Here is a 12,646-nt window from a genome sequence, read left to right as displayed (position 1 = left end):
CACACTTGACGTAGCAAATTGCATTAAATGATGATTTCGAATGGCAATCGTATAGTGGGGAAAAGAACAACACCATCTCTGTTCTGACGATGGAAGCTAAATGTAATAGGAGAAAACTAGAATGCCATTCCTGTCCGCACAACTAAACAACATTGAAGAGAGAGAGAGAGAGAGAGATAATATTTCCGAATTGTTTCAACATTGAAAACTGTTCTTTTTATTACATTATCTTGTGGAGGAAGATTATGCAAAACAGGTGCCGGGGACGTGAGAGAGAGTCAGATGTAGACAAGTGTTTGATGAAAAAAACACAACACACACACACACAAAAAAAAAGTGAAAGCTTCCAGCGAGAAATTACCTTTTCCTTTTTTGCCTTTCTATTTTCTTTTAAGGATTTTCTTTTCTATTTACTCTTTGGCTTCGGAAAATAGAAATGAAAAAAATAAAATAAAAAAAGACACTTTTTCTTTCCACCATTATTTATGACTTGTGTTATACAACGTCACTCCAAAACTTGTTCTTTCATTCTGAAGAAAAAAACAAATTTGCTCTGTTATAGACTAGCTAATACGGTTCCCCCTCATTTGGGTATGAGAAATGTGTCTCGATTTTAGGTAGAAACTTCTGTGCGGAATACAAACGGGACAAGGTTGGGCTCATTCGTGGCTATTCCGATGAGCCACCGAAAACCTCTCATTCTATTCGCTTAAATATAACAGACTAGAGTAGATTAGCCTACCGATTGGTCTAATTCAATCTACTCTCTCCCTCACTCCTTTTTATTTGATTTGATTTCATTTCGTTTTTATCAAATAAATATTCAGGTATTCGACAACCTCAGCTGATATGTTACTAGGTGTGACGTAACGGCCAGGTGGGACGCACGTTGAACGCGCCCGTGTGTTCGCATGCAGACGCGTTGACACACGCGGAAACTCAAAGTAAATGCATATGCGTTCACGCCGTTGTGATGGGGACGACTGCTGCCCTTTTTTTTTTTTTTCTCTCTCGAATCTTAAATTTCTTTCGATTGCGCACGTTTCTGACATTTCATTAGTTTTTTTTTTTTGTTTTCAATAAAAAAAATTGATGTGTCTGTTGATTGAAGTCGGAATGGATTCAGCGTACGGCCACGAAATGTCGGTCCTTGCAAGAACATCGCGGCCGGAATATCACGCGGAATATTACCATCAGCACGCGATTAATTCCATCTGATGGACGAATGGCAACGTGTGTGATTCGAATTTGTAAATTGTTGTTGTTGTTCTTTTTTTGTTTTTAAAGGCATTGCTAAATAAGAGCCAAAATTCGAGACGCCGTTGAAATACCTAACTAGATTTAATGGCAATTAAAACTATGCGTTGGCCAAGAAAAACAAACAGAGCGAGAAACAGAGAGGCAGAGAGAGAGGAAAAGGCGGTTAAAACTGATAAGTTAATTGTATCAAAGTGTATCACACAGTCACGCGGTCCTTCAGCGATCCTTGCAATCTGCAGTTGTTGCCTATAAACTTGGACGCGTTTAATAATCAGCACAGAAAAGAACGCAATTTCAGCGCGGAATAAGCTAAAGCGGCTTCCAAACGGCCGCAATCGAAGGGCTCCCCCACCACCCTGGTTCTTTCCTTCAAGGCTGTGGCCTCATTTCCACGGCGAAATAAGGAGATGCAGAAAAATGAAAATAAAAGTTTTTCATTCGCTGGTAGAGATGCAGGAGCCTCGCATGTACTGTGTGCCCAACAATCAAGTTCAGCGTCCTGGGAGACTTATACGGCAGCCGATCGCCTCATTTGCATACCGCGTATACCAATAGACAAATTTATCACGCAAATTTGGATTTATACGAGAGACGCGCGCTTATTTGGCCATGAAAGAGGCAGCGACCGGAACAAGTGGGGCCAAACGGACGGATGTCCTTCGCTATTTTTTTGTTTTATGATTTTTTGTTTGGTTTGTCCCCCCATGTGAAGAACCAACGAGCATTGCAGTTTCAATTCTGGATTGGTTTTGTCACTCTCGTCGCTTAAAAAGGCACAACGGGATAAAAAAAATAAAATAAAAAAAAATAAATAAATTTAATTGGCCAGCAAGCGACGACCTTAAGAGATCAGTGCAAATATACGCGAAAGTGGGTTACGACGGGCCGTGTACCTCACGGGGACGAATATATTTCAGATGCGCCTGCGAATCGCATGGCCTTATTTTTATCAACCGGGCCGGTAAAAGAAAAGAAAAAAAAAAAAAGAAGTTGCAGTCGCCTTGTGGGCAAAAAACAACGCCCAGTCCAGCGAATACAAAAGCAGCATCAACAACAAAACCCAATCTATTCGGGTTCACCTTGGAAGAAGAAAAAAAAGAGAAGCTATCATCACCGAGAGGGGTGATTTGCCTTACCTCTCTCCTGCCTTGAACTTCTTTTTTTTTTTTTTGCTTTCGCAAGATTTTGCTGACCAAAAGTAGAGAGCACCTATGCAATCTTTTCTTTTTGCATTTTTAAATCGATGATTTCTACATTTTTAAAGGGAAATTTTGCAAATGTCGAGGTATCCCATGCCATCTGTTGCAAGTTTGGTACTCTGCCAAGTAAAACAACTGATTAATAGATGTCTCTGCGTCTCCATCAACGAAACTTAATCTAACTTTTGAAACACCGGAAAAATATAATTCAATTTGATATTCGACCTTTCCAAAACTTAAATATCTCATTCGAAATTCATGCAAAATGTAATGGGATAGTTTCTTCTGATAACGCAGCTGTTACCTCGCAGACAGGATCATATTTACGATGAGGTCAAGATTTTTGATCTTCATTAGTTACCACCTTCTTCAAGGACGTTTAATCATGCCTTTTTGAACGTTTACCGCCACTTTCTCTTTCAGTGAGGAATATCTCCGTACAACTGGTTAATGAAAATTTTCGTTCCTCGAAAATTGTATTCGTTTTTCATGGTTGCATATTCTTCAACCCCTACTGGTCATTAAATCAATTGCTCTGTTTACAAGGCTGCTTGCCAAGAGGGACATCTATAATTAACTTTAGCCAGCCCACAAACACTACAGCCACATTATTGTCTGCAGGTATTTACTTTTTTTTTATTTTTTTTAGTGTGTTTCAAGCTTTCCATACAGGGACCACGTTGCCAACATCATCCTCCTTAACTGGTTGCTCTTTTGTTGTTTGCAAGGACAATCTTGCCTATTCTGTTGGACGTTCCTTGACCAACATATTGCGACAATTCCAAGAGCACAATGCTCGTATTGCTGCTAAACAGATCTTCTCTTGAGGCTTCTCATCGTTTCCATAATCTCCTAAGGAATGGAGGCTCAAGAGCCATTGCTTCCAGGTCTTATGCTGATGTCAGGGGAAAGGTATTTACAATAGAATATAATGCAAGCCATTTACAACCTAATGAGGATGCTTTGGGGATACTGCAGATCTTGGCCATCAGGAGAGAGGATCAATCTGTCTGGGAACGCAGGGCACCCCTGTCACCAACCAATGTTCGCAAACTAGTCAGGGCAGGAGTGAAGGTTCTCGTTCAACCTTCCAACAGAAGAGCTTATCCCATGCAAGCCTATGCAAATGCAGGGGCGATTATTCAAGAAGATATCGGCGAAGCACCCGTCATAGTCGGTGTCAAGCAAATACCCATCGACTTTCTGTTACCCAATAAAACCTACTGTTTCTTCTCGCATACAATCAAGGCTCAGGAGGCCAACATGCCCTTACTGGACGCAATGTTAGAGAAGGTAGTGTATTCATATTTGCCTAGCAGCTTTCGATTCCTCAATTCATCTCCCGTTGTCTGTCATACAGAACATCCGACTGGTCGACTACGAGAAAATGATGGATGAAAACGGCCAGAGAGTAGTCGCCTTTGGTAAATATGCTGGCGTGGCAGGCATGATCAATATTCTTCATGGTCTAGGTCTACGACTCTTAGCCCTCGGCCACCACACCCCGTTCATGGTGTGAATAGCATTTCAGACACGTTTTCCTTTTGAAGCTACTTCCAGCGCTTATTTCTGTTTCTTTCTCATTAGCATATTGGGCCAGCGCACAATTATCGTAATTCTGGCATGGCTCGTCAAGCCGTTCGTGATTCTGGGTTCGAAGTCGCCATAGGCATGATGCCCAAATCGATTGGACCGCTCACCTTTGTATTCACGGGATCGGGCAATGTTTCACAAGGCGCACAAGAAATCTTTCAAGTAAGATTTCTTTTCGCCATTTTCACGATCCACTTGATTTCGCAATTTTGTGTTCGTTGTATAAACGTTTTCAGGATTTGCCACATGAATACGTTCCTCCAGACATGTTACAAAAAGTGGCAGATCATGGCGCCACGAATAAAATTTACGCGTGCGAAGTCGGCAGACGCGACCATCTCATCCGCATTAAAGGCGGTCCATTTGATGCCAAGGAGTACGATGAACACCCAAGTCGCTACATCTCCATCTTTAGCAAAAAGGTATGTCAACGCTACTCCTTCAATCAATCATGACCAGCCGCCGTTTTTCTAATTGTTTTCCATATAGATTGCTCCCTACGCCTCGGTAATCATCAACGGAATTTACTGGGCGCCCAACTCGCCGAAGCTTATCACGATTCCCGATGCCAAAGTACTTATCCGTTCATCTCAGAGTCATCTACCGTGGGTGCAGACATCGTTAGGCTCACCACCTTTGCCGCACCGTCTGCTTGCCATTTGCGATATTAGTAAAGCTCAACGTTTATGCTTGCGAAACGTCTGAAATCAGTTGACTCATGTCGATTTTATTTACAAATAAGGCGCTGATCCCGGAGGTTCGATTGAATTCATGAACGAGTGTACGACAATCGATAATCCGTTTTGTCTGTACGATGCCGAACAGCATAAGGACACTAAGAGGTGTAGTTCTATAATTCGACAATTTTAATTTTTTTAATTAACCATTTTTTTTAAATAAATTATAATTTTGTTTTTGAATCTTTCGAAGCTTTAAAGGTCCTGGAATTTTAGTCTGTTCCATCGACAACATGCCAACACAATTGCCACGTGAAGCTACCGACTTTTTCGGTGATTTGCTCTTACCGCACATCTTTGATGTCTTGCAATCGGATGCGACGCGACCGTTCGAAGATCACAAGTTCACTAACATCATTGAGGGTGCAGTCATCACCAGCAACGGCAAACTTACCAAGAACTTTGAGTACATTCAAGATCTGAGGAACCAACGCGCGTATGTTCTGTGTACCTTGCTAATTCCATCGACGTTTGACCAATCTCTCTTCTTTTGCGAAGACGAACAAAGCATCGCATCGTCGGCGATTACGACGCCCAAACTAAGCGGGTTCTTCTGTTGGGAGCCGGCTATGTCTCCGCTCCCGTTGTCGAGTACTTGACCCGATCCAACGACGTTGCCGTTTATGTTGGTGAGAGCCAAAGTCTTTTTGGTTTTGTTTTTGTTTTTGGTTTTGTTTCTTTTGTTTTGCGACTCAGTTTTCTTTTTCAACTAAATTTGTCATCATCTGGAAACAGCATCGGCGTTGAGAGATGAGGCAGACATTCTGGCCCGTCGTTTCCCTCGGACCGAACCCGTCCTGTTAAACGTTGAGGAGCGTCCAGATTTGCTGAAAGAGTTTATTGGCAAAGCGGACGTGGTTGTTTCGCTGTTGCCCTACGCTTTGCATCCTCTTGTGGCCGAGCAGTGCATCGCTTCCAAGACAAACATGGTGACCGCGAGCTATCTTTCGCCGGCCATGAAAGAATTACACCAGAGCGCCGTCGATGCCGGTGTGTCTATTGTTAATGAAGTTGGTCTTGATCCTGGCATTGATCACTTGCTGGCCATGGAGTGCTTCGAAGAAGTTCATCAGGGCGGTGGCAAAGTCAAATCTTTCGTCTCGTATTGTGGTGGCCTTCCGGCTCCTGAATGCTCAGACAATCCTCTTCGCTATCGTTTCTCCTGGAGTCCTCGTGGCGCTCTTCTCAACACTGTTTCCAGCGGTCGTTTCCTCAAGGACGGCAAGGTCTGATTCTTCCCTTTTCACTATTATTATTGTTATTGTCATTGTTATTATTATTATTATTAGTTAGTAGTAGTAGTTTTAAATCGGCCAGCTAGCAAAATCACGTGATTGTATTCCTTACAGGTTGTGGAAATTCCTGCAGGTGGGGCACTGTTGGAAAAGGCGGAAAAACTGGACTTTTTGCCCGGCTTTGCGTTCGAAGGTTTCGCTAATCGCGATTCACTAGACTACATCGACCACTATGGAATTCCGGAAGCTCGTACTGTTTTTAGAGGCACCATCCGCTATAGCGGCTATTCGGACCACGTTCTAGGTCTTATCCAGCTTGGCCTCATCAGTCAAGAGCCCCACCCATGTCTGCATGTTGGTGGCCCCGATATCACTTGGAGGCAGTTCATGTGCAATCTTTTGGGTATCACCGATTACAACATCTTTTACGACAACCTCAAGAATCAATTGTTTGAGCGTACCGGCCGTAATGCCAGCCGTGTTAAGGCAATGGAAGACTTAGGCTTGCTCTCCGAAGAATTGGTGATCAAATACGGCAATCCCATCGATACGATTAGTAAGTGAAGTCGATTGTCTACGATGGCTGCGAGAGCTCTGGTGTGATAACAATCATTTTCATTCAATTAGGCCAATATTTGGCAAAGCGACTGGCGCTGGGACCGTCAGATCGTGATCTCGTGGTTCTCCGCCACGAAATTGATATTCTGTGGCCAGATCAGCGTCACGAATTGCGTGGCATTAATTTGGTGTGTTACGGACAATCTAGCAGCGCTGGCTACTCAGCCATGGCTCGTACCGTCGGTTACCCAGCGGCCATCGCCACCAAAATGGTGCTGGATGGCGAGATTCAACGCAAGGGCATGATCTTGCCCTTCATCCAGGATATTTACAGGCCCATGCTGAAACGTCTCAAGGCCGAGGGCATTGTCGCCGAAGAAAAGTCCATTTGGATTTGAATCTCTCGCCAATCTTTTGGTTACAAACTCATTCTCTAGGAGCGTTAAATACTCATGCGATTAGGCTAAATTTATTTCATTAAAATCCCATGCGGAAGCTTACTGTTGTTACAAGAAAAACATTTTTAGGATGGAGCAAACGCTTTACTTAGTTCTCATTAACCCAGGGTCCCAGGCTCCCAGCCAACGAAACAGAATTGATATTAAAATTGAATTGATATTACATATCAATCGATTGGTATTAAGGTTGTGCTTCTGTAAGTCCATATTTTTTATTCATTAAATGTGATGAGAATAGTTTATAGGTTAAATGCTGTCTAACAGCACAAATTTGTTAGGAATGACTGCTGAATCTCGAAAGTTTTTCTTTGACTGACTTAAGGATCAGAATCCAAAACTCAATAGAATATTTTACTTTTGTTGTTCTTAATTCAATTTCAGTGATGCGTTTCTCAATAGGAAACATTGTTCAGCTCAATTACGTCTAAAATAAACTGCTGTGGGAAAAAGATATTGTGTTTTATTTATTTATTATTTTCTTTTATTCCTTGGGTTTTAAATTGAAAGTTGTAATACTTGGCAATGGCAACGACGAATCAGTAGCAGACGAAAAATGTCCGTCATTCAACGTGCAAGATTTGTTTCTTTGGATGGGAAAGTTTTTTCGCTTATTTTCAAAAGATTTAGTTCAGTTTTTCCAAAAGAACCAATTGTTATTGAAATAAAAAATGAGCCATTCCCCGTTAAAATTGATACGAAGACTATAGAACATTTGGAGCGATTATCGTTGGTTGATTTCGCGAATCGCGAGGGCATTAAACGACTAGAAGACGCTATTCAGTTTGCGAACCGAATCCATTCAGTGGATACGACCAACGTGAAACCCTTAATAAATGTTTTAAGTGATGAATATACTCAACCGGTGAGAGAGGATTGTGTGACGGAGGGTAATGCCAGAGAAGAAATTCTGTCAAATGCCGCCGTGACAGAAGAAGAATATTTCTTTGCTCCGCCAGGGAACATTGCCCTTCCAGATAAAGACTGCTCCTACAAAAACTCAACATGAACTTTAAAAAAATAGTAGATCACTGTGTAAAACACAAGTTTCTGAGCCCAAATCTCAGCCAGCTCTCATTTCTTGGTGATGCTTTGCAGCGGAGAATTGAACAAGAGTGGTATACAAGCAATGTGATTCAAAACACTAACTGCCTGTTTATTAACAACAGTTCAATAACCCAAATCAATGTGGAACTTGTGCAGTTACTCGTGAATGCCCAGACTCTAATGGGCTCTGATAGTTCTATTAGTCTAGCTAGTGTAACGTCTGGAAGAAAACCCACCAAACAAATGAAAGACTTAACTACTGTGTCGGATTTGATGGAGGCCCTCCCAAAAACCCAATTGAATCTTTGTTTTCTTACGCCACCTGCCCGGATGATCGATGAGTTCATTCATCTTCAAAAAATAAGACGCCGATGGTGGAAATCGTATCTTCAACAACCCGTCCTTCTCAACGCTACCAGCGTCGCCGTAAACGATGAGAATGATCCATTTTTGGAACAGAAGATTGAGTTTGGTTCTTCAGCTTTAGGATCCCAACCCATTGAAGTGTTGAAACTTTACAAGCCTGAAATCTTTGATCATTTGCAGGTTACTTAAATTGTTTAAATATTTTCTTCTTTTCATGCCTATTTTCATATGCATTTATTTAACAGTTAAGCGATGACATTAAAAAGTCGCTGTTGGTTAAATTCACGGAAATCCTCTTGGCCTTCTCTAATCACGTCCCAGGTTGAATTGGAGTTGGCTGTTTTTTTCTTTCTTATGGACGCCTTCTTCATCAGAAATAAGGCGTAATTGTTACGTTGCAAACAATTTTATTAGTTAACTCATCCATTCTGGTTCTGCAATAGATCTGTACTTTCCCTTCATAAGTCCCTGGCGCCGTATGCGGTGGGTGTTGTGGTTGAAGGCTCTCCTACCCGAGTTGTTCAACTAGAGGACCTTCGCCGCTTAATGAGTCTGGAATTCAAACAGTCTAAAATTCCAGTGTTACCACTAAGCGCACCGTGGACAATAGCCCAATGCGATGCTAGAGGATTGAATTATTTAATATTTCTATCTGATTCAACTCTAGAGCAGGGAATTTGCGGTCTTCGTAGCAGAGACACTTCGCTACAGGTAACTGGAGATGCACCCAAATCTAAGAATTTATCTTGATCCTTCATTCATTTTACAGGAGCAAGTGCATGTAAGCGACGTAGTGGAACGGCTGAAAAAGTTTCTCGTTAAGTAGTCATTTCTTAATTTGTGTCGGATTGTCATTTAAAAAAAAATTGAGTCACAAACAATCGCTGAGCCATTGGGATCCTACCCGCCAAATTTGTTTCCCTATTGTTTTATTTATGGAGCTGTGGTGTTCACCTACTTTTTGTGTACTGTTCGGGCCATGACAACATGAAACTAATGTTTCTTATGATGAAATGTCCTGGAAAAGAGACAAAAGTAATAGGCGCTACTCAAGTTGGTCTTTTCCGAAAGGATTCCAGGTGACAATGGATTCGTGAAAACTCAATAATCAAACGTTTAGTACTAACGAGAATCTTCTCCATCGTGTTAAACCGATATCCTCGTTAATAAGATGGAAACCATACTCTACGCCAGCAGAATTTTATTTTACTACAATACCCTATCTGCCAAGCAACCTGAGTTGTTTCAAGATTAAACACCAGTTAACGAGAACAAACAAAAATTGGCAATTTATTTGTGCAAGCGTTCTGAGTGGAAACGTCTTAGCCCCGTTAGACGCGTTACAAAAAGAGGGGGGAGAGAAATGGCACAAAAATCATAAAGTAAAATAACTTGAATCCCAAAAAGGCACGTCCGGAAAAAATTTGTTTCTTACGGTGACCGGAGGATGGCTAGCTGTGGTGTATTTTCTGCTTATGGCGATCAAGGTTTCTGGTGTTTGCCAATTTCTACAGTTGGGAGGTAAGAAGTTTCGAAAAAATTAATAACGGCCGCATGATCAATCTTCACGAAATATTTACCTTATGACAGATGTCACATGTGAGGCGATTTGGCTTATCCTCCTTGTGTTTTTTACTTGTGTGTTTTCTGAGATTCGAAATATCACATGCCCGCTTAACAGGCGGAATGTATCAACATTATAATCATTAAAATATTATGTAACAGGTAAATTATTACGTATTCACAAAACGGACATTTCTTCCAAGTAAGCGGATCAGTGTGAATCAACTTATGGCGAGCTACTGCGTTCTTTGAAGAGAATATCTGTAAAGGTGAATTCAAATTATCTGGGAGCGAAAATTGATTTTTTAAATATAAGTACCTTGTCACAAACATTACATTGACAGACACCTGCACTTCCATTTGTTTCACCTTTCGACTGTAGGTATTTTGGCTGTTTTGGATTGGATTTATCGAGGCCGATGGCGAACTTTGGATAGTACCGACTTTCTTTAGGTCGGTGCAATCTTGCCCATTCAAATTCTGCATACAACTGGCATTTTCCATCGACATGAACAACTCCTGTGAAATTCTGCCGAAAATTTGCATATGCACTTCTGGAATTACAAAATGTATTAAAGTACATGAACAACCTTGCAATCCGGGTAATGGTTTGGCGGATCGCACGGTCTATCACAATAATCATTATCGGTGTCATTCTCATTGAAGCCATCATCGTTGGACACACTGTCCTTTGAGACTGTGTCGTTGGAAACACTGTCCTTTGAGACTGTGTCGTTGGAAACACTGTCGCTGGAGATACCATTGTTGGAGATACCGTCGTTGGAGATACCGTCGTTGGAGATACCGTCGTTGGAGATACCGTCGTTGGGGACACTGTTGCTGGATACACTGTGTTGGGAGACGTTATCCTTTGAGAAGTTACCACTGGCGACGTTGGTGTTTGACGTGTTATTGCTGAATCCACTATCATTGGGTAAGTCATCATTGGAGAATTCAGCAGTAGAATATTCGCTTTCGGTACTGGAAAATGATGAAATTCGTTTTTTTTTGCGGTTGCGGGCGTTATAGATATAGGTTCGTATGACATTTACGACTTCTTTCAACGACAATTTAACAGCGTTTCTTCTAGCCCTCTTTATCTTGGTAAAATGTGCAGATGTAATTTCTGTCAAAATATAGATATCACGGTATCATAAAAAAAAATTTTCGAAGGTAATTTTAAAATACCATAGAGTCGCTTAAATTGGCCTTTCGTAACGTGTTCGGGCATACGATTATCGAAGTATCCATTTGGGAATGAAGCTTGTACCAGGCTACCAATAAAACGAACACATGAAGAATTTTTTGCCCTGATGTCTTGCAGCTGGCTCTAAAATGTTATATGTAACTATTATGTATGCACTTGCAGTTGTATGAGAAATTAGGAATTTCAGTACTTCACTTAAAGGGATAAGTCCCATATCATCAAGCTGATCACAATGTGGAGAACTGTCAACCTAAATATTACAATAAGTTTCAACCAAGTATTCGCAGGACTGAATAATAAACTTATCTTGGACTTACCTCTTGAAGGGGTAAAGATCTTCTTACCCTTCGAGCCCTAAGTCGTATCCAGAGTAGTTTGTTTTTACGGAGCAGCTCATCATGCTGAGCTAGTTTTTTATCATGGGCATTAACTTTAAGGAGATAAAGTTTTTTATTATTGATATTGGTAAGACTGAGTTACAGAGAACGAACCTCTTGATATTACGTTGTCAACCCTCTCATTCAAGACTTCAATTTCCTCCAGCAGATCTATTTCCCTTGCTAAATAGTTTTCTACCATTTTAAAAAGGTAAAATCTATTTTCCCCCGGCAGCCGTTGGGCGCTAGTGTCAAAATTGTCTATTTCCCCCTGGCAGCAAAAAGGGCACTGTGCCCTTTGCGAAGCCTGTGCTGCACAGACAGACGAATTAAATGTGTATTTAAACCTAATCTGTATTACTTAAAATCCTAATCAAATGTATTTTAACTGTTAAGAAACACAAAGAAATTTAACTCATAGTTGTTATCTTATGTACTGGGTACTGCTTTTTATCGAAATTAAAATATTGTCACGTACAAGAAAACGTCTATTAGCTATTTGGAGTCGGGGGTGGTTCGCCCCCTCAACCCTCGATAGGTTAAGGAATAAGGGGAAAACTTAAACGTAGTTAAGTCGTAGTTAAGTCGTATAGTCCTAGCTATGGCAAGTTTTTCGTGCCAAAAGGCTCCCCTGCACCCTACAAGCAAAAACCTCAACCTCGGATGCTAGTCGTCACCCCCACCTCAACCTCGGATGCTAGTCGTCACCCCCCACCTCAACCTCGGATGCTATTCGTCACCCCCGCTATACTATGGCGTTATCGAAAACGCTATATTGCCCCACTATTTTGAAAATTACCCGTCAGATTTATGCTGCCACCTGGCGGCGAATCACAGAAGCTCTGTCATGGAGCTACAGTGCCGGTCCAGTTATAGAACCGCCTAGCTATGGAACCGGCTCGGTTATCGAACCGATTTTTCTTTGCCGTGTTTCAGCGCCACCGTTGGCCGTATTAGGAACTATTTCGATTTTCTAAGGCGGGAATGAATGGGTTTTGCCTTTTTTAAAAACATGCAAAAAAATATTACTGTAATGGGTTTTATCTTTT

General features: G+C 41.4%; 2 protein-coding genes across 2 annotated transcripts; one reads left to right on the top strand and one right to left on the bottom strand.

Annotated features, from left to right (window-relative positions):
- The first annotated feature begins 2,635 nt into the window (after nucleotides 1-2,635).
- On the top strand, nucleotides 2,636-9,305 carry LOC123475612 (alpha-aminoadipic semialdehyde synthase, mitochondrial-like). The gene is given in 19 exon segments (XM_045178552.1): nucleotides 2,636-3,080; nucleotides 3,188-3,371; nucleotides 3,438-3,752; nucleotides 3,820-3,972; nucleotides 4,047-4,214; nucleotides 4,289-4,474; nucleotides 4,542-4,722; nucleotides 4,795-4,894; nucleotides 4,983-5,225; nucleotides 5,288-5,418; nucleotides 5,525-6,015; nucleotides 6,139-6,580; nucleotides 6,652-6,964; nucleotides 7,662-7,976; nucleotides 8,093-8,630; nucleotides 8,696-8,733; nucleotides 8,735-8,833; nucleotides 8,894-9,161; nucleotides 9,220-9,305. Coding segments are annotated over 18 exon segments (4,158 nt in total). The 5' UTR covers nucleotides 2,636-3,080; nucleotides 3,188-3,251; the 3' UTR covers nucleotides 9,277-9,305.
- A 407-nt stretch (nucleotides 9,306-9,712) lies between these two features.
- Nucleotides 9,713-12,310, bottom strand: LOC116929231. The gene is made up of 9 exons (XM_032936392.2): nucleotides 11,712-12,310; nucleotides 11,538-11,650; nucleotides 11,411-11,470; nucleotides 11,202-11,343; nucleotides 10,604-11,139; nucleotides 10,333-10,542; nucleotides 10,188-10,274; nucleotides 10,031-10,123; nucleotides 9,713-9,958 (listed from the first exon to the last, which is right to left on the bottom strand). Exons 1-9 carry the CDS (start codon nucleotides 11,797-11,799, stop codon nucleotides 9,902-9,904), a joined length of 1,386 nt encoding a protein of 461 aa, XP_032792283.2. The 5' UTR covers nucleotides 11,800-12,310; the 3' UTR covers nucleotides 9,713-9,901.
- Between the last annotated feature and the right edge of the window lie 336 nt (nucleotides 12,311-12,646).

Source organism: Daphnia magna, linkage group LG8 (genome assembly GCF_020631705.1).
Source record: "Daphnia magna isolate NIES linkage group LG8, ASM2063170v1.1, whole genome shotgun sequence".
In the NCBI taxonomy this organism is placed as follows: Eukaryota; Metazoa; Arthropoda; class Branchiopoda; order Diplostraca; family Daphniidae; genus Daphnia; species Daphnia magna.
Note: the sequence above shows the minus strand (reverse complement) of the source record. Positions and strands in the feature narration are given on the sequence as shown.

What these genes read in the sequence shown, in the direction of transcription:
- LOC116929231 (XM_032936392.2), bottom strand. Translation starts at nt 11,799, where the DNA reads ATGGTAGAAAACTATTTAGCAAGGGAAATAGATCTGCTGGAGGAAATT. An exon ending in CCAATTTAAGCGACTCTATG is followed by an intron (nt 11,140 to 11,201) that starts GTATTTTAAAAT and finishes ATATTTTGACAG; the next exon opens with AAATTACATCTGCACATTTT. An exon ending in AATGTCCGTTTTGTGAATAC is followed by an intron (nt 10,124 to 10,187) that starts GTAATAATTTAC and finishes CCGCCTGTTAAG; the next exon opens with CGGGCATGTGATATTTCGAA.